The sequence below is a fragment of the Panicum virgatum genome, chromosome 4N (genome assembly GCF_016808335.1).
Source record: "Panicum virgatum strain AP13 chromosome 4N, P.virgatum_v5, whole genome shotgun sequence".
Classification (NCBI taxonomy): Eukaryota; Viridiplantae; Streptophyta; class Magnoliopsida; order Poales; family Poaceae; genus Panicum; species Panicum virgatum.
The window spans coordinates 3,370,485-3,391,962 of record NC_053148.1 but is presented as its reverse complement, the minus strand read 5'-3'; the positions used below and the strand labels follow the sequence as shown (position 1 = coordinate 3,391,962).

Below are 21,478 nucleotides of genomic sequence, written 5' to 3'. Positions count from 1 at the left end.
GGGGTAGTAAAAAAAGCTAATGGGTTAACGGGTCTTAACGGGTTCCGAATGTTTTTTTATTTTTTTCGGTGCCCAAATGGTCAAATATTTGAACATGTTCTATATCAGAATGATGTATGTGATCTCTACTTTCTTACCATATTTTTGCGTAATTTATTTCAAAATTTTTTGAAAATTTTAAACTTTGGCGAAATTTTTCATAATTTACCGCCGGTTTGTGTTATCGTCTTTCACCGGTATCGGTAAAAATCGGAGGTAACCGCCGGTTACCGATCGGTAAGGAAAACCCTGGCCCCCGCACCCACCCCACCCACCACAGTAGTATGTGCGCATCTCTCTTGGCTTGGAGATCTCTTCTTCATTCACTCGTCCACACCTCCGCGTGGCGCGTGCCTTCTCCCGCCTCCCGCCCCCTCCCTATAAAAGGCTCCTCCGCCTCCTCCGCAAGAATCCATCGAGCAAGCCCACAAGGCAACAAACACCGCCCCCCTCTTCACTCTCCCTCTACCTGCAGCCCACGCCAAAGCCGACAGGGCCGCGTCGGTCGCCGCCGCCGGCGGTCGATCGATCACCGACCACGCGACCAGCAGCAGGCGGGGCTTGACGACACCACACCAGCAGCAGGCATGGTGGTGAACAACAAGGTGGACAGCCTGTCCTACGACGTCGAGGCGCCGCCCCAGGGCGGCGCCGCGGCGGCTGCGGCGGCGCCACCGCCGGCGCCGCCGGCTCGGCACCACGCGCCCGCGCCGCCCGCGGTGCGGGAGGGCGCGGCGGTGCTGGAGCTGCACAAGGTGTCGCTGCCGGAGCGCCGGTCGACGGCGAGGGCGCTGCGGCAGCGCCTGGCGGAGGTGTTCTTCCCCGACGACCCGCTGCACCAGTTCAAGAACCAGTCCTCGGCGCGGCGCCTCGTGCTGGCGCTCCAGTACTTCTTCCCCATCTTCCAGTGGGGCTCCGCCTACAGCCCCCGCCTCCTCCGCTCCGACCTCGTCGCCGGCCTCACCATTGCCAGCCTCGCCATCCCGCAGGCACGTGCTCCGTCCATCTGCCCCTGCTTCGTCTTCCTCCCTCCCTCTCTCGCCTTCATTCAATTCCTAGCTACTTTTGGCACGGTTGTTTATGGCATGGCACGGCCCCAAATATGGGCGGCAGCAACTGACACCGGTCGTGGCCTCGCCGTGCAGGGAATCAGCTACGCCAAGCTCGCCAACCTGCCCCCAATCATCGGCCTATGTGAGTTTTCGTTTTTCATCCTAGCTGCAAATCGGCCGAGAATTTTTTTTCGATTCATCGGTAATTTAATGTTTGGCCGGCCGACGATCATTCCATGGATTGCTAATCTTGACTTGTTGGCGGCGGCGGCTCGCCGGCCGGCGCGCATGCGAGCCAAGGTTTTAAATCTCCCGCTATAGTTTTCGCTATAGCCCGCTATAGCTATTTGAGGCATGGTACCGCTATTTGAACTCATGTTTAATTTAGCCGTTATAGCCCGCTATAGCTTCATTTAGCCCGCTATTAGCTGTTTTTTGAGTCCAGCCACTAAACTCCTTAGCCCGCTATTTAAAACCATGATGCGAGCAGATTCCAGCTTCGTGCCGCCGCTGATCTACTCGCTGCTGGGGAGCTCGCGGGACCTGGCCGTGGGGCCGGTGTCCATCGCGTCGCTGGTGATGGGGTCCATGCTCCGGGAGGCCGTCTCGCCGGACGAGGAACCCATCCTGTACCTGCAGGTCGCCTTCACCTCCACCTTCTTCGCCGGCGTCTTCCAGGCGTCCCTCGGCTTCCTCAGGTCCGGCCATGACCATTCCCAATCCATCGTCGACCTCCACTAGTACTGCTCCATTGATCTCGATCCATTCATTGCAGGCTGGGCTTCATCGTGGACTTCCTGTCCAAGGCGACGCTGACCGGCTTCATGGGCGGCGCGGCCATCATCGTGTCGCTGCAGCAGCTCAAGGGCCTGCTCGGCATCGTCCACTTCACCTCCCACATGGGCTTCGTCGACGTCATGCGCTCCGTCTTCAAGCGCCACGACGAGGTACGTACGGCGGCGGCGGCCTCGACGACATGCGCGGCCGCCGCTTGGCTTTGTCGCCGCCTGCCGCCCATGATCCGTCCACCGCCAACGACAAAGCCCAGACCTTGTCTGGCTCTGGCGTGTGCTCACGTACGTTTTAGCCCAGCTACGATACAAAAATATAACGCAGTCGTGCTGTTGGTGACGATGCAGTGGGAATGGCAGACCATCACCATGGGCACCGCCTTCCTCGCCATCCTCCTCTTCACTCGCCAAATCGTAAGTTCTCCTTCTTCTTCTGCTTGATCCCTTCTTCACCATTAATTTGCGGTTAACCGCGCGGCCTTCGACTAATCTCCATCATCGAATCAATCGAAAAATAAAAAAAAAGTAAAATCATTGAGCTAAAGTGATTGCTATTAGTAGCAAAAGGTTACATAGACACGACTAGGCGCCAAAATAGTAAGAGAGAAAACAAAGCTGGAGTTAACAATGGCCGCACGTACACAAAGAAGCAAGGTGATGTCAACCGTCTGTATTAGTGATTTTACGTTTCTCCTGCGACAGAGACCGTTGTAAGACCCGGGTAGGATCAGAATGGATACATATGCATCTGATCTTTCTGTCACTTCTTTTTTTTTCTTTTGCAAAATCATCAGTCGGCAAAATTCTTTACAATTATTTGACCATGGTTATGGGCAGGTAGCTTAGCTTCTAGGAAAGATGGGGCTGGGAAAAAGGGAAGGTGGTGATTCAAGCTTAGAGTTCATGGAGGGGCCCAAAGGGTGCCTGCCACTAACAAGGAATTTGACTCCACTGAATAGTTTAAGCAAAAAGGCAGATAACTCATGGGGGAGGGGTTAAGCTAGCTCCTGCTTGTTGGGACCTTGTAATGTGAGATATTTTTTCCCCAAAAAAGGCACTGAGGAAGGAAAAGAAATATTCTATGACAAAGATCAGCATGGCCTGGTTCAGTAAATGAAGATCTTGTCAAGTGTTTTAATTAGTTGCCCAGATAAATACTACTATGCTTTAGGCTGTACTAGAAAAAAGCTTCAGAGTTACTTAACTAAACAGTAGGTATGCCAATATGAGTTAAGTCCTTCCCCAGGCCTAATCTTCCATGTTATCTAACTAATGGCTGAAACATGGTGCCAAAAAAGTGAGTCCTCTTTGATCAGGTTGTGTATTTATAAATTGGGGATAGTTTAAAGCAACCATTTCCTTCCCCTTTCCTTTTGGAGAAAAGTGCTATTATAGCTGACAGGCACACATATTCTATGAAGCAACAGTCTTGTTTGAATAGTTTAAGTCTGGTGTTAAACTTAAACCACAAACACTAATTGTGTGTATGGAGTGTTAGCATTCACATGACAAACCACATGCATCATATAAAGTAAGGCGCGTGTGTGGCTTTAGAATCTATTCTAATAAAGCAGGTGTCCTATGGAACCTTTCCCTTGCCTCTCTTGGGGAGAATGCATCTGATTTGGCCTCTGATGTGTCACCTGCTGGGTGAGCAAGTTGGCCATGGCCATCTGTGCATGAGATTTCACCATTTCCGATATCTCCAGAAAACGATTGACAAGCACCGCCATGAGACTGTAAGCGATGTGCCGTTAGGCGTGACAATTGGCTGCAAGTTCAGAACTCTTTTGCTCTGGCGGGGGCAAATTCTGCAGAGGATTTGCTTAGGAATAACTCCGTTCCTAGTCACTTGGTATGGTTAAAGGGTCAGACAGAGAATTCCACTCTCCTGAGGCCATGCATGCCATGCCAGAGAAATCCTCTGAAGATGATGCACTGGGGGCCTCAAAAATCAAGTGCTTTTGTCAGTAAATCATTGAAATCAGTATAATGAAATTTTAGTTAAATGGTTGATTTTTTCTTAATAATTTAAAGTTTGTAAAAATTCTGCTCTTTTATGTGATTATTCAAGCAATAACAGGAAGGTTGACTTATCAAGTGCTAATGTTTCCTGCTGTTCTTTTTTCAGAGTGCGAGGAATCCAAAACTTTTCTGGATATCAGCAGGTGCTCCCCTGACCTCTGTGATTATCTCCACCATCCTCTCCTTCATCTGGAAATCCCATAGCATCAGCGTTGTAAGTATCTTCAGTGTTGCTTATCTGAATCAGCAGCAGACACTGACACCTTGAGATCTTAAAAACAGTTGTCACTATTCACTAATTCATCTGTCAGTAACTTTTTTTTTATTTTTTTGCAAAACCAGATTGGCATCCTCCCCAGGGGAGTGAACCCTCCTTCAGCTAACATGCTCACCTTCAGCGGCTCCTACGTGGCGCTGACGATCAAGACCGGGATCATGACAGGAATCTTGTCCCTAACTGTAAGAACCATGCAAAGATTGATTCTTATTAGTCACTGATCCAGTCTCAATGCTAGCTGTGAGTTTGATACGAGCATCAAGTCTCAGTTTTTACCAAATCAAATTTTTTCGATGCAAATGCAGGAAGGGATTGCAGTAGGCAGGACGTTCGCGTCGATCAACAACTACCAGGTGGACGGCAACAAGGAGATGATGGCCATCGGGATCATGAACATGGCCGGCTCCTGCGCGTCCTGCTACGTCACCACCGGCTCCTTCTCCCGGTCGGCGGTGAACTACAGCGCCGGCTGCAAGACGGCGGTGTCCAACATCGTGATGGCGGCGGCGGTGCTGGTGACGCTGCTGTTCCTGATGCCGCTGTTCCACTACACCCCGAACGTGATCCTATCGGCGATCATCATCACGGCGGTGGTCGGCCTGATCGACGTCCGCGGCGCCGCCAAGCTTTGGAAGGTGGACAAGCTCGACTTCCTGGCGTGCATGGCGGCGTTCCTCGGCGTGCTCCTCGTGTCCGTCCAGATGGGGCTCGCCGTCGCCGTCGGCATCTCGCTGTTCAAGATCCTGCTGCAGGTGACGCGCCCCAACATGGTGGTCAAGGGCCTCGTCCCCGGGACGCAGAGCTACCGCAGCGTGGCGCAGTACAGGGAGGCCGTCCGGGTGCCGGCGTTCCTCATCGTCGGCGTCGAGTCGGCGATCTACTTCGCCAACTCCATGTACCTCGTCGAGAGGGTCATGCGCTTCCTCCGGGACGAGGAGGAGAGGGCGCTCAAGGCCAACCAGGCCTCCATCAGATGCGTCGTCCTCGACATGAGCGGTGAGTGGCACTGCCAAATCTTTGATCGGTGGAAGAATTCTCAAGGATTGATCTTCTGATCAGAGACGAAATTCATTGTTGTTGCAGCCGTCGCGGCGATCGACACCAGCGGTCTCGACGCGCTGTCGGAGCTGAAGAAAGTCTTGGAAAAAAGAAACATCGAGGTACATACATGCAGCAGCTGATCGATGTTGCTGCAATGCAACTTCATCATCTGACAAACTGCTCGTTCATGAATGGTGGATTGCCAAATGTTTCAGTATCTGACAGAGGTTGTGTTCATGATGAACCTCTTGCAGCTGGTGCTTGCCAACCCGGTCGGGTCCGTTGCCGAGAGGATGTTCAACTCGGCGGTGGGCGAGCTGTTCGGGTCGGAGCGCCTGTTCTTCAGCGTAGCGGAGGCCGTCGCGGCGGGGGCGTGCAAGGCGCAGCCCTGACGGAGGTGGGTAGGCCAGCAGCAGGCACGCCATAGATGATGATGCATGGGGCACGGGTCCTCTGACCAGCAGAAGCAGTAGAAATAGGTGCTTCTCGGAGGAGGCTACTAAACTAGTTGTGTTCTTGTGTTGGATAATTGGATTAGGGGAGATTGAGACGGGCAGGAATAACGTAAGAAACACCGGCTTGCTGATGTGATGGCCTCTTCCGATCGAGGGGAAGAATTTTTGAAGGATGAATGTGTAGCTGTTGCTGTAGTTCCTCTCCAGTAATGGAAAAAGAATATGGTTCTCTAGCAATTCATGCCTCTCACTTTATTTCCTTCAAAAAAAAATTCAGGGCTTTCACTAGAAAAATCCTACAAGACAAAGTGGTGGCGGTTAATTTGGGCACTAGAAGAACAAGTTTTTTTTTCAAGATTCCAAAGAAAATTTGTCAAATGAGATGCTTAAAACCCATAAACCTCAAGTTACTTACTTGTAGATAAAGTGTTTCTATATTTTTTTAGATTAAGGAGCAATTCCGGCATTGATCATCCACAAGCGAATGACTACAGCCACTAAACAAGACACAGCACGCAGGCTGCTAGAGCAACAGCTCAAACACTAACAACGACCTAACACTGGTTTAACTGTTGGGGGCACCACCTTCGGCCACCGAAGGCCCGCGCGCAATTTGACTGCAACGACAAGGTCTCCTCCAGGCTTCGTGCGAAGACCAAGGCGCCTGCGGCGAGGACCGGTTCGCCACAGGCGAAGACGAAGAGAAGCGAAGAGTGGCGAAGACTGGGGCGCCTGCGGCGAGGACCGGTTCGCCACAGGCGAAGACGAAGAGAAGTGAAGAGTGGTGAAGACTGGGGCGCCTGCGGCGAGGACCGGTTCGCCACAAGGCGAAGACGAAGAGAAGCGGAGAGAGGCGAAGACCGAGGCGCCTACGGCGAAGACCAGTTCGTCACAAGGCGAAGACGAAGAGAAGCGGAGAGAGGCGAAGACCGAGGCGCCTACGGCGAAGACCAATTCGTCACAAAGCGAAGACGAAGAGAAGCGGAGAGAGGCGAAGACCGAGGCGCCTACGGCGAAGACCAGGGCGCCGACTGCGAACTCGGAGACCGGAAGGGAAGGCGTCAGAGAGTGAGCGCTTCGAAAGCCGCGCGGAAAATCTTGTAATGGGCCCAATTGGCTGTAATGGGCCCAATGGGCAGAAGAGGCTCGGATGTAATTTACCAGATGATGTGAAAATACGGTTGTACCCTGGGAATATAGTTGTTAGAGGGCATTACGGTGTAATAACGGAGGGTGGTAGGTGAACCGTCACCTATAAATACCCGACCCCTGTACATTGATGGGACACATTGAATACAGAGAGAGAATCCAATTTACTGTGCGAAGGCTTGTTTCTGACTTGGAGTTGTTCACTTCGTCTGGTGCGCTCCTTCACTGTTGTAGTGTTCGTCCGTCCCGGAAGCACTCGCCACCAACATTAACCAACCCTCAGCACTTAGGCTACCGGACTGTCCAACAACCACAACCACAAAAACTGTCCAACTGAGACTCCCTAAACACCCAAAACCCAAACTGAGACAGCGAGACTATTGCTCAATTCTACTTCTGAAATTCCAACCTCGCCTGTTGTAGAGCTCCATTATCACCCCTTCCAAACGCTGACAATTGCTCTTTATTAGCTGCATCGCTTCCGCTTCAGATAGCTGCGACCAAAACCTTGCCCAGTATGTCGCCCTGAAGAGTACCTGCAAATACGAGTTAGGCTTGTTTCGTTGAAATACAACTTCATTTCGACTTAACCAAATGGCCCAGCACATAGCTGTTGCACCTATTAGCAGCAGTTTTCTACTTCTTAGATTAAATCCCCTAAGCCAAGTTCCTAGCATGTTGGTAATACTGCTAGGAGGGACAATTCCAAAAGTAACAAACACGACATTCCAAACAAACTTTGCTACATGACATTCAAAGAACAAATGTTGTATTGATTCATCATTATTGCAGAAACAACATTTTTTATCCCCTTTCCAGTTCCTCTTAGCCAAGTTATCCTTGGTGAGAATCACTCCTTTCTTCAGGTACCACAAAAAAAATTTAATTTTAAGTGGAACTTTTATCTTCCAGGAAATAAGGTTCTCGAGAACCCTACTATCTTGCATTAGGTCTTTATACATTGATCTTACCGAGAAAACTGAATTCCTATTCTATATAAGTCTAGTGGAATAAATTAAGCCATGATTCTCAGTCTCGCCTTTGTAAGAACTTCTGCTTCTTGTCGGTCTCTTTCCTGAATTCGAATCAGCATTGTAAAATATTAACAACTCTGCTCTAGAATCTGTCCGAGAATCCACTCTGTTCGAGTCTCAAAAAGAAACCCAAGATGCAGATTCATCACTCCGGTAAAAGAACAACTGGTGGAAGGTGAATATGTCCTTTTCCCCTTTGGGTGATGGATTCAGACGTCCATGGTTCATGGTCACACGAAATTGGTGGGGGTAATAAGTTCCTTGGATCGCTTTATCCTTAGTTAAATGGACAAATTGGATCAAAGAAACATGCAAATGAATAATGATTAGTATAAGCTCACTTACTGTATATCTGGTGATCGACCATGGTTAATAATGAAACAAACTTTGATTAGTATAAGCGGAGGGTGACACGTGTGCACTGGTGGGCCCACACGTGTGCCGCCAAGGCATACACGTATGTCTGGATGGAGCGTGCCACGTCCATAGTTGCTTTGGGGAAGGGCTTTGCTATTAAACAAAACAAACAAAACGATGAAATGCATCCATTTCCCCAAATCTGAACAATATATATACTGGGATATGGATGCCAAACATATAGTGTCTTATCGAATCATTCACAAAGAGCTTGATAGTTCTATAAAAAGGCAATTTTTGGCAACAAAGAGAGACCATATTATTCCGCTTGATCGGAAGGAATTTCTTTTGTGTAGACTTATCGTTGTTCCAACTTTCTACTTTTGCGAATGCCAATTATTGATCTGTAAAAAATAGCACTAATCAAATTACTCAAAATTCTTTCAACACGGAATTGAAGATCCCACAACACATGATAGCATAAGAAATTAAAGCATAATGCCTGTTAAGGGTATAATAGTCAAGGGTAGTATTGTAATCTCCTAGTGTCTAGAGTTTGGGTGCTTTCATGTATATATACCCCTTTGGGACTATTGCAATACAATCTAACAGTTTAGAGTCTCTTCCTCCTCCATTCGTAACATGGTATCAGGGCGTCGGTTCCAAACCCTATACACTAGGAGATTACGATACTACCATTGACTATTATACCTTTAACAATGCCAACTTATCCTTAAGCTCAAGATGCCATGCAAAGCTATATTAGAATGCAAATAGTATAGAAGTGGGACACTGCAGCACAGATTAAGAAGAGCCATTATTGAGAGCAATAATAATCGATGAACACATTCTTGACACATGTTAAGGTAGTAGTTTCTGAGCCGTTAGTTGTGACAGGAGCACCTAAGAACAAAGCCATGATATTTCAATGATGATATGGCAGTCTATAACTTACAGCATATAGAGTGGAAATTCCATGCACCTATATCCGTTGAGTCAATAGCCTATAGCTTCCATCCAAAGGTGCCCTATTTTCTTGCAAACCTTGAGGAACATTTTGAATACAGCAGAAAAGAATCGCCTCTGGCTAGTGGATCACCATCTTTAAAGTACCTATTGCCAACCCTAATTGTGGTGAGGATGTGATATTAGAGGCCAATTGGGCAACAAAAAACTGTCGGCCAGCAAATGCGCCCTCAAATAGATAGGTACAAGAGTGGAGCACCAAAACTAGCAAATAAACGCTAATAGAGTGAGTAGGCGACGTGCACGTGTTTCTTTGCTGAAATTTGCCGTGTATATGTGGACCTGTCACATGTGGTTTGTCCCAGCCACCTTGGGTAGTTCTCGATTTGGGGCTTCGATCCGTTGGTTTGTAGAAAAAGTTCTCTCCTTGAAGGTAGCTGTCCATACTCCCTCCGTCTCGAAAAATAAGTCACTTTAAAAATTTTAGGATAGATTAAGAAAATGATAAAATGACCTTACTTGCCCCTATTTATTAGCCATATTTAACACTAATTGATTCTTACATACTCATACACATACTTAATAGGGTAAGATGACATATTTTAGAGATATTGAATCCTATAATAATTTGTTTTTTAGGACGGATGGAGTAGTTACCAGCAATGAAGGTGTTCGTGCCAATACACGCCAGCTAAACCAATGCATTGTCTCTAGTTATATAATCGTATCTCGTGGTAGTTGATATAGTTAGTAACATGTTTACTTAGCTAAAATTAAAGTTACCTTTACATTTGTATAGCAAAAAAATATTGCATATTAGCAAGGATGGTCTAGGACGTGCCGCAAAGGGACCGCGCCCCAGCGTGCAAGCGCCGAGGATCGAGCCCGGGTGGGGGCGCTCCCCACCTAGGAGACGCACCAACTAACCGAGCTATCTTCGGCTTGCAACATCACTGAATGTCAATGTCATCCTCTCAGTCACCCTCACCAAAAAAAAAGCTCCAAACACAACCATAGCGTCCACCCTTTCTCATTTTTAGTTAAACCAATGCATTTTTTTGTTTTTTAGCCTAATATTGAACACACGCAAAGCATATATGGTGGAGGGAAGAACATATACTATACAGCAGCAACAGGTTTGGTCGGGACTCGAGGATTCTGTTCAAAACTAACATAATGGGACAGGGGCAGTTTGGTCACTTGACTTGCGCTGCAAAAGGAAAAGGAAAAGGAGAAGAAAAGAAGGAAAATGAGGGAAAGGATGAAGAAACACCTATATCGAAAGAATTGGCTGCATCGGTGTTAAATTTTGAAAGGCACACATATTGAGTGGCAAATATTAAAATTTCTTGCCAGGAAGCGATGAACGTCCACATTGTTGTACACATGCATGACCACAATATGGCGAGAAAAAGTAGAAGAAAGTACGAAAACAGAGTTTATTCGTTACCAGTACTAGATAATTGAGAAAGTCTGTCTCTAATAATGCGTCGCTTTTAATTTGTGACTATATGAATCTCTATAGAAAGATAGGGAGGCTCCTCAGCAATATGGATTCTCATCGATGGCGAGAGAAAAATCGGATCGGAGCTCCATCGATCTTGTACATGTGGCCGGGAGTTGTGGATTGTGGCCACCAATTGGATGACTAGCTCTTGTTCATGGAGAAAGCACGTGCAGGGGACGCGAGGCAACCCGGCCGCGGCCGGCCGGCCTAATTTTCACGGGGAAATAAAAGATGGCGGCCACGACCAGGCCTGCCGGCGGGCGAAGAACCTGCCGAGAGCCCGCCGACCCCCAGCAGCCATGGAAGGAAAGGAAAGGAAAGGAAAAGGAAAAGCCTTTTCCTCGGTCCACCACGTCGCTCGTTGCATATTGCCTCGCCACGGCACAACGGCACCACCGGCAGGTTCCCGCCCCGCGCCTTCCGCTGCCGCCTGCTGCGTGGCCACGGCCAGTCAGCGGCGTCTCGGCTCCGGCGGGCGGCGGGTTCGAGCCGGCTGCCGTGTCAAGCAAAAGGGGCCTTTTTCACACGTTCGAAACCGAAACGATGCCACTGACAGACGGGTTCGCTGCACTGGTGACCACAGGTTAGTGGGATGAGTCCCCTGCAGCTGCAGCTGCAGTACTGAAGGCTCGTCCGTCCGGCCCCGCCGACGGCTAGCTGCTCCGGGTGACGGTTGGTCGTCCCTCGTCAATGTCAAACAACTTACCACTGGTAAAGCAAAAATCGACCCGGCCGATGACTTGCTGCTGGAGCAATACTGCAAGTCTGCAAGACTCCCCTAGCCTCCAAGCCTGTAGGCTGCTGCCCCCCGCCGCTGTATTAGTATCCGAGACAGTGAATTGAAGACAGTAGCTAGGCCGCCCCAGTGGTCATCAGATGCTGAGGAAGCTAGCAGCTGCAGACAACAACAGAGCTACTAGGGTAATTCACTGCCGTTGCTGACGAGTCAGGTACTTGTTGCCGTTGCATTGCAGGGCGACGGTGAGAGCTAGTCCTCCAATTAGCCGGCCGGCCGCCGTGGTGATCGTCTGAGCGAGGGGATATTCCGAGAATATAACCCGATGATCCTCCGACACGGCATCGTGCATCGTCGTCGTCGCACAGGTATCCTTTCCGTCTTCCAACCTAGGATCGGAATAGCTCCCTTTGCCTTTGCTTTGGCTTTGTGTCACTGTCACTGTCACACCACCATTAGTTGATTAGTTCCACGAGCCATGCATCCACTCGACGTCTAAACTCAAAACTTTGATCGATCATATTCAAAATCCATGCAGATTCTAGCTAAATTCCTAATAAAACACCAGATTCAATTGGCGAGTTGTCTTTACATGTACTGTGCGTACTCCAATGATGCATGCTACTGGCTAGCTAGCAACTTTGTCAATTATCGCTGTGTTCGCTTGGCCGTGACCGATGGCTGGTGCTGATTTGTTATGAGAGAACAGTACTGCTGACTGGCTGGTAGTTGGTGGCTGATGCTGATTTAGTATGAGAGAACGGTACTGCTGGCTGGTTGGCTGACAAGCCAAGCGAACACAGTGTATATCTCTCTCAAATGATCCAACTATTTCAGCAATTAGCTAGTGGTGCACAATGCAAAGCCAAGCCCTGCGCCAAATTAAATGCATGCTGTTCCAAAAAAAAATACAACTCTCGTTTGCCGAGGAGTTAAACAATTTCAAATTGGACTAAATTTTTTATTTTAAAATTTGCTAACAAATATATTTTAAATAGATTTAGTATAAAAATTACTCTGACTTCACCAGCTGCTAGCCCCCACTATATTGATCCTTTAGGTTGCAGATGCAACGACTAGGCTAATGCAACTAGGGGCCTAAATGCAACAGTAGTTCCCTATAGCACTAGTCCACCATTCTTCTTACACCCAAAACGACAAGATCTTGGCATTTGCACTCAGACACTCAGATCTTGGCAAAACGGTTGGTAGAAGATGATAAGAAGAAATGCCCTCCACAGATATCAGTTCCTGGGTCAACTCAAAGCTGCCACCATGCTAAGTAAAGCGGAGCACTGTAGCTTAAATTTCACCACACATGGATACGTCACCCTTTTCCATTGCCATTCTTCATTTTATGGAACCTCTCATGCAAGCCGAGAATCCTTTTTCAGGTACTGACACCATCTTTTCTGCTACCATGGTGGTGGACGAAAACGAAAACGCACTTGGGTATTGCAGGTGAATCGATTTACTTTTTGGTTTGTTTCACCAGGATCCACTTTGCTGGTGCGTCAATCAGATCCGGTACCCCAGTCAAAGGGGCAATGACTAGTTCGACTTGGTAGCACGGTAAAAGTTCATTCTCTTCTCGGAATATTTTTCTACTTGCTAGGGGTGAAAGTAAGACAGAAAAATTTCATATTATGATACCGTTTTCATTTTTACAAAATCTAAAAAATTAGCATTTACACTTAATTTTATAGTCGTTTTCCACTATATTTAATTTTGTTAAATTTTTTTTGATATTGTAATACCGATTCCGACCGTTTTTATTCTTTTGAGACAAGGAGGCTCCCAAACAGCAGTGGTGCTCGTATGTATCGCGTCGTCGGAAATCAGAACCATCATCACAAACAAACAGGAAACGCCGGCAACATTGTCAATCTGGCAAAAAAGGGTACGAACAGCAGTTCGATCGGGACGTCGCTCGTGGCCACGTTGCTGCAAAAAGCAACGACCCTATATGAGCAGGAACGCCAGGCAGGGCAAGCAGGGGGATGATGCCAGGTGACACACGTGGTCTCTCGCTGTCCGACCCCGTGGTGCCGTCGTCTCGACGGAAACCTCACCGTCACCGCACACCAGAGGAATTGGCTTTCGCCATCGCAGAGGGATCGGATGGTGCTTCCCGGCTTCGTCTTCTCCCCTCGCTCGTTCTCTCGCACGCACAGCGATGTTCGTTCACCTTGGTTTTCCTCAGGAATCACGCTGCTTTCAGATCAAAACTTTCGAGGTACAGGTACGGTTCTCCCCTCGCGGATGCAGGGTGGTGTCCGGTTTGCTTTGTTTTCCTCAGGAACCACGTTGCTTTCAAATCGAAACATTCTCTCTGGGACATTTTGTTCCTGTACATCTCAAGTCGGCTTGCACGGATTCGTAACCATCCACAATCGTCCATGCATTTTGTGGAAACGGGCCATACATGAAGGCATCCACAATCCATGCATTTTGTGGCACTAAGTACAAATGATTCCTGGACTCTCCTAGCTACTTTCTGTGAAAGCAACTTTCACCATGTTCTATGGTCTCAACTCTGCAGATATTCAGTCACCTAGCAGAGATATGTTAGTGCTACATGTCGCCACAGTCAGTACCGGATTAACTTTCAAAGATCATGGTTGGAAACAAACAATCGACATGTATTCGGTGAGACGGTCATCCAGAGAAAGTTGAGTTGTCAATATGTGGAACAAGCGACGGTAAGGTAATGAAAGGAGCATGTTAATTTCAATGTAAATTCTTAGTCTCGCCTTTGTTAGAACTTCTGCTTCTTGTCAGTCTCTTTCCTGAATTCGAATCCGCATTGTAAAATATTAGCAACTCTGCTCTAGAATCTGTCTGAGAACCCACTCTGTTCCAGTTTCAAAAGAAACCCAAGATGCAGATTCATCACTCAGGTAAAAGAACAACCGGTGGAAGGTGAATATGTCATTTTCCCCTTTGGGTGATGGATTCTGAAACCCATCGTTCATGGTTACTCGAAATTGGTGGGGGTAAGTTCCTTGGATCACTTTGTCCTCAGTTAAATGGGCAAATTGGAGCATGAAAAATGCAAATGACTAATGATTAGTTTAAGCTCACTTACTGTATATCCGGTGACCGTGGTTAATAATGAAACAAACTTTGATTGGTATAAGCGTAGGGTGTGACACGTGTGCACTGGTGGGCCCACACGTGTGCCAAGGCATGCACTGGTAGACATGCTGTCTGGATGAAGCGTACCACGTCCATAGTTGCTTTGGGGAGGAAGGGCTTTGATATTCAAAAAAAACTATGAAATGCATCCATTCCCCATATCTGAACAGTATACCGGGATATGGATGCTAAACATATGGATATGGTGGCTTATCAAATCATTCACAAAGAGCTTGATATATAGTTTTATTTATAAAAAGGAAAATTTTAGCAACAAAGAGAAACCCTATTATTCCACTTAATCCAAAGGAATTTCTTTTGTTTAGATAGACTTATCGTTGTTCCACCTTTCTACCACCATCAGAGTAGTTTGTATAACTGAAGTTGTTCGGGAATATTCAACATTTACGATGATAATCCATCGTATTCATTAGCCCGCACAAACATTCATAATGTGCTGATGGGGTTGCAATAGATTGCAATATCTGAAACTCTACGCATCATCATTATTTTTTATCCCTATCTTGACATTTGGTTGCTCCAGAAGAAATGGATTGATTGAGTTCGGCAATGATTTTGAGTAGAATCCAGTGTGCTTCATGCAGCAGCATGTACTGCAGGACCTTCTTGAGACTAAGTTGGGATTCGAAATCTCAAGCAAAGTCTATGGTCATGTCGTAGTGTAGAGCGTTCCAAAGATTTTTGAAAGCAATTATCTCTTTCTATAGTACAGATACAATACAACTATGGTCGTGCTGTCACGCTTATGCTATTGCCATATTTTTTTGCATCTTTAAGGAGGGTTAATGCGAGACATAGATGGTAACGTGAGTTTTTATGTCATGCAGAATCTGTATTTAACTTTAATTGGATACAGACACTTTTGGGTAGTTCAGAATACTGCATCTTCATTAAATTGGACATGGACACTTTTGGCCAATTTAGACTGTTAGATCTTCATTACAATTTAGACTGTTAGATCTTGATTAAATTGAACGGTGTAAATCCTATACACAAATATTATTTAGATCTTCATTAATTTGGAGTATTTAGTAAATTTATTTGGCATAGAACTCAAATTTTGGTTTTTATTATTGCATTTGACCTATACTATTTATTTAGCTATTTTCCTTCTTAATATGCTTCTTAATCACTACACACATCAACAATAATTTTTTTTATTCTAGTACTTGCATTTATATATTTATTAGTCATATTTGATGCCAATTTTTTTATACTTTTGATTTTTAATTTAGCTAATTGGCTTTTTTATCGAGTGCTAATGCTAATTTTCTTAATTTATAATTCTGAATTTGCCTATTTAGTAATTGTATTCAACATGGACTCTTTGGTAAGTCCTAATTTCCTTATTTTTTTTTAATTCCTAATTAAGTTATTTACTAATTGTATTCGACATGGACTCTTTGTCATGTCCTAATTTTTCTTAATTAGCTATTTATAAATCGTATTTGATATGGACTCTTGAGTTATTTTGAACCGTTAGATCTTCGTAAAATCCAACGGTGCAAATCTTTCTCTTTTTTAGATTAACGTAGAATTTTTTTTAGACTCTCTCGACGAACGTGGTGGCTTCTTTTAACACTTCCTTAATAATATAATAAAATTTTGTACTTTTAATTTTTAATTTAGCTATTCGGTTAATATTATTTTTTTGTCAAGTGATAATGCTAATTTTTTTAATTTTATAATTCTGAATTTGCCTATTTAGTAATTTATTCAACATGGACTCTTTGGTTAAGCCGTAATTTCCTTATTTTTTAAATTCCTAATTAAGCTATTTACTAATGGTATTCGGGCATGGACTCTTTGTCATGTCCTAATTTTCCTTAATTTTTAAATCTAAAATTAGCTATTTATTAATCGTATCTTATATGAACTCTTGAGTTAGTTTGAACCGTTAGATCTTCATAAAATCTAATGGTGCAAATCCTTTTCTTTTTTAGAATAATGTGGGAATTTCTAGACCCTCTCGACGAACGTGATGGCTTCTTTTAACACTACCTTAATAATATAATAGATGAAAGTTTCTTTTATATAGCCAAAAACATCGTATTGATATCTGCAGCATATTGCAGCGTGGTGCCTCATCACTGATGAATGTCACCGTCATCATCTCAGTCGACCCTGGCCAACAAAAAATCTCCAAACACTAAGGTGAATTTTTTTTCAAGTCCCCATAAACTCTATTAATTGACCTAAATGTTGCGTTAAAAGATTTTCAATGAAAAGTTTGTGTGGGTCACCACCTCTACCCTTCGAGTAATTTCAAGTTGTTGTGTGGGTTTTTTCTTCTTCTGGTTTTCCTTTAATAACTGTTCATTTGTAAGGCATTCAAGCAAAAATTTTCAAATAAAACTCTTTACTTCTATACTGAATTGCAGAAATCCCTTGCCCTTTGAAGGTTCTTTGAAAAAAACATAATCTATTATCTAATAGGCATTATACTAAGTTTGCTTCCTTTCAGCTAGCTATACTAAATTATCTAACATCCGTTTTATCCAACTTTATTTGCAAAAGATCACTGAACGCGAGGGGATAAAAGGCACACGTACTGCGTACATACATGTAAAAAGGTCACTACTACAAAAATTATTTTTAGCGATGAGTATAATTGCATTTGTAGGGGCTGCCACTACTAGAAAACACGCCAAAGATCCACCCCAAAAACAGCAGTATAAAGATGAACCGGTACCGATTCATCTTCGTACCGGTACTTTTGGGGTGAATGGAACCTATGGAGAGCCTTAGGTACCGGCAACCGGTACCTAAGGCTCTCCATAGGTACCGGACGGTAACTTTTACATTAGTACTGGGTGGTACCACCAATTAATGCCTATGGATGAGCCTTAGGTACCGGTTAATGTTACCAACCGGTACCTTAAGAGCCTTAGGTACCGATTGGTGTTATCAACCGGTACCTTAGGCTCATTCATGTGTTACTTCAAAAGGAAAATATCTATCTTCTCTTTAGAAGTGATGTGTAGGCGAGATGGTAAGAAAAGTACACGCGAGACAACAGATCCTGAGTTCGAATTCCGGCTAACCATTTTTGCCAAAAATACTAGCCTAAAGCACCGGTTATTTTACCCCGTGTTCATGACCATGACTTTTGATCTCGGTTTCCGGGTACCGGTTCAAAAACCGGTACCTAAGCCCCTTGCTAACCGGTGCCTTTGGGGCTCTTTCCAGTAGTGTACTGCAGTATCCACTCCTGCTTTTCACAACTAGAAATAGTTGTTTGCAGGAGCCAGCAACATACCCGCCCCTGCAAATACATGCAAATTGCGGAGTTTTCTTTCATATTTCATATATATGCCACATAACCAATAAATAATATTTCCTTGAAAATATACGTTAGTCACAACGGCAAGAATAGAAGATAGAAGAAAACATTATGAATAAAGACGGAGATTGTTACTAGATAATTGAGAAAGTCTCTAATATGCATGCACCTACCGCTTTTGTGACTGCAAATATCTATAGAAAGACACGGATCCTCAGCAAGTAAGCAAATGCGTGGACATGCAAAGTAGTCCACCATTCATGTTTCGGTATCATTGATATTGGTCGACAAAAACTTTAAAGAGATGGAGCAAGTATTATAAGACACAGTCAGCAGGCTAAATGTAGTTCCATGTCAGCAGAATATGAGGTGGAGAAGTGAGATTAGAAGAGAGAGAATGGAGCGGGGGCCCCCTTTGCCTCGGGCCACGGGCCGCGGGCCGCCACCGAGGCGCCCTCTGCCGCGGGTCGCGGGCCGCCGGTGAAAGTGCATCTAGGCCCCTAAATGATTTTGGTGAATTTTGACAATCACAATTTGGGGATATGATGCTTTCAAGAAAGTGTGTGCAGGAATAAAATGAGAAAATCAAGGAGAAGATGAAAAGAAGGCCCCCAAATTTCAAATTAAGTATGGTGGATTCTATCGGAGATTTAATTTTAATTTTCGATTTGAATTTGAGTATAGATTCACCGTACTATCAAGAGGGACGCATTTGAATGAATTTTAGGTTGTCAAAATGCTTCATTTGAGATGACATACTTGAGAGACACGCTTTTCACTCACAAAACACTCTTACAAAATCTTTTTGTACGGGGTCGGATCATCCTGGGTTACCCCGGATGATCCGGCCAAACAGTGATTTTCAGCACTGAGTAAGTCCGAATGATCCGGCCTTGGTCCGGATGATCCGAACCTGGGGTTTTGTGAGCGCCTGGAAGGGCCAGGCCGGATGATCCGGCCCTACACCGGATGATCCGGATCTGGGAAATTCAAGTGTGTTTTTAGCCTATTCTGTCACTACCCCGGATGATCCGAGATTACTTCGGATGATCCGGGAACCATCAGAAAACACACAACGGTCACTTTCGGGGGTGGGAGCATATATACCCCTTCACCTCCTTCACTTCTCTCTCTCTCCCCCGACCAACCACGCCTCCCTAGCCTTCAATCCTTCACTTCTATCCATTCTAGAGCTTGATTCTTGCAAGGAAACACATTGGGATTGAGTGGAAGTGAGATTTGAGGTGTGATTTGAGAGCACTCCACGAGCTTGCACTTGTTCATATCGATTGGCATTTGAAGCAACCTTTGATTCGTCGATTCGCGTTTGTTACTCTTGGAGCTTGGCTCCTAGACGGTTAGAGGTGCCGGTGAGCTTCCATTCCTTTGTGGTCGAGCCCCGAAAGTTTGTATTACCCCGTCCTTCGTGGACATTTTGCTAGTGAGCAACTCAATCCTCCTACGTGGTTGATTGAGTGAGGGAAAGGGTTATAGGCAACTCTGCTCTTTATGAGCACCTCAACGGAGACGTAGCTCCTTCGTGGAGTGAACTTCGGGTTAAATCTTGTGTCTCCTTTATTTATTGTTGTTCTTATTGTTCTTGAGCTATTCTTGACCTGATCTACTCGTTAGTTGCATTCCTCTTGTGCTAAACTGATTCACACGCTTAGCTACTTTATTTGTCAACTTTGTATTCAAAGGGATTCGTCAAAAGCTAAGTAGATTTTAAATCTAGTGCAAGTTTCTTTCTCTCTGTCGGATCATCTGACCCTACGCAGAATCATCCGGGCCTGAGAAGGACCGGAAGATCCGACATAGGGCCGGATCATCCGGACCTGACATTTTTCTGCCAAGTTTTTCAGGAATTTTTTTTAAACAGGCCCATTCACCCCCTAGGCCTAGTGTCGATCCCTTCAGCCGGCGGGGCCCCCCTTTGCCGCGGGCCACGGGCCGCGGGTCGCGGGCTGCCGTCGGGGCGCCCTCCGCCAAGGGTCGCGGGCCGCCGCCGGGGGTCGCGGGCCGCCGCCGGGGGTCGCAGGCCGCCGCCAGAGGTCTCCTCGCCGCAATTCCACGATGCCGCCGGGGGCCCCCTCCGCCGCGGTCGCAGGCCGCTGCCGTGGCTCCCGCCACTGCCAGTGCCCCGCCGCCCCAACTGCTGCCGGCGCCAGAGCAAGCGCCCGAGGTAGAAGAGTCCTCTGCCATGTGGGACCTGCTTGGAAGTGGCCTGATGAAAGGTGTGCCGAGTTGGGCCTGCGGGTTGGAGGAGCTGGGCTGTTGGTTGTGCAGTGGGCTAGCCTGCTACAGCTGGTGGAGTGGAGCCATAGATTAGCCAAACACTTTTGATGGAGTGGAGCTAGGAAGTGGAGTGGAGTTTGTGGAGTGAAGCAGGATTTTTTTGAGTGGAGTGCTCCCAAACAGACTCTTAGTCACCCATTTTCTAACTTTAGTCATTTAAAATGTAGTCTCTACTCCATCAGCACCGACTAAATAGACTAAAAAATAGTGAACCCTATTTTTGGTAGCCTAAAAATGAGTTTTAGTCACTCCACTGGAGTTACTATTAGCTATGCTCTCACATGCATCTACTCCACCTAGTGTTTGACCTCTCGCTTTGCCCTTTAATTAATGGTGGGCTAGATTGCCTTTTTTGGCTACCTAGTACTCATACACGTAGGTGGAATGAATATTCATGGTAGGTAGATTCGATCTCTTCTCTGCGCAGTAAGGATTTGATGATGGAGCTACCAACCAAAATTAATGATATGGATTCTCCGTTGAGCTAGCTAGCATAGTATCGATGGCGAGAGAAAAATCGGAGCTCCATGGATCATCTTGTAGTTACTCCAAGTTGTATACTCCTACGTGGGTGTGGATTCTGAGTTTGGGCTGCATGGTTCCGTCCCTGATCTCCCAACGATCGGAATCAGAGCACGTCGTCCTCGGATGGATCATCGATGGGGCAAGAGGAAACGAGAGCTCCGGCCTAATTTTCACGTGGAAATTAATTAAAGATGGCGGAGGTAGATCGATCGGCCGGCAAGACAAACCCGTCGGCCTGTCGCTGCGGCACGGTGCCGGCGGCCGAACCTGCGCCGACCCCCAGCACGCAGCCGTGGAAGGAAAGGAAAGGAAAAGCCTTTTCCTCAGTCCAACCACGTCGCGTTGCATTGCCTCGCCACGGCACGGCATGCAGCTTCGCGCCTTCCGCTGCCGCCTGCTGCGTGCCTGCGCACGCTGGCCGCCTAGTGCGTGGCCACGGCCAGTCAGCGGCGTCAAGAAGCAAAAGGGGGGCGGCCTTTCTCACACGTCTGGCCCGGCCCCCCGACGGCTAGCTGCTCCGGGTGACGGTTGGTCGTCAATGTCAAACAGCTGACCACTGTAAAAAGAAAAAAAAAATCGACCCGATGACTTGCTGCGCGCTGGAGCAATACTGCAAGTAGGCTGTAGGGTGTGGACTGCCCCCCGCTCCATCACCGCCCCGATTGAGTAGGTGAATTGAAGACAGTAGCTAGGCCGCCCCAGTGGTCATCACTCAGATGCTGAGGTAGCAATGCGGTAATTCGATTCAGCTGCAGGCAACAGAGCTAGCGCAGCCATTGCAGGACGA

The 21,478-nt window shown here is 46.5% G+C and overlaps 1 protein-coding gene across 1 annotated transcript; it reads left to right on the top strand.

Moving 5' to 3' along the window:
* The first annotated feature begins 444 nt into the window (after window positions 1–444).
* LOC120670286 (probable sulfate transporter 3.4) lies at window positions 445–5,917 on the top strand. Its single transcript, XM_039950377.1, has 10 exons — window positions 445–1,028; window positions 1,185–1,233; window positions 1,582–1,789; window positions 1,867–2,038; window positions 2,231–2,296; window positions 4,014–4,121; window positions 4,250–4,366; window positions 4,490–5,180; window positions 5,268–5,344; window positions 5,480–5,917. The coding sequence occupies exons 1-10, from the start codon at window positions 627–629 to the stop codon at window positions 5,615–5,617; spliced, it is 2,028 nt and encodes a 675-aa protein (XP_039806311.1). The 5' UTR covers window positions 445–626; the 3' UTR covers window positions 5,618–5,917.
* Window positions 5,918–21,478: the final 15,561 nt, after the last annotated feature.

Excerpts from the sequence above, each read along its gene's own strand:
- LOC120670286 (XM_039950377.1), top strand. The coding sequence starts at position 627 with ATGGTGGTGAACAACAAGGTGGACAGCCTGTCCTACGACGTCGAGGCG. Across the intron at positions 1,234-1,581 it reads GCCCCCAATCATCGGCCTAT|ATTCCAGCTTCGTGCCGCCG; the intron begins GTGAGTTTTCGT and ends TGATGCGAGCAG. Across the intron at positions 4,367-4,489 it reads CAGGAATCTTGTCCCTAACT|GAAGGGATTGCAGTAGGCAG; the intron begins GTAAGAACCATG and ends ATGCAAATGCAG.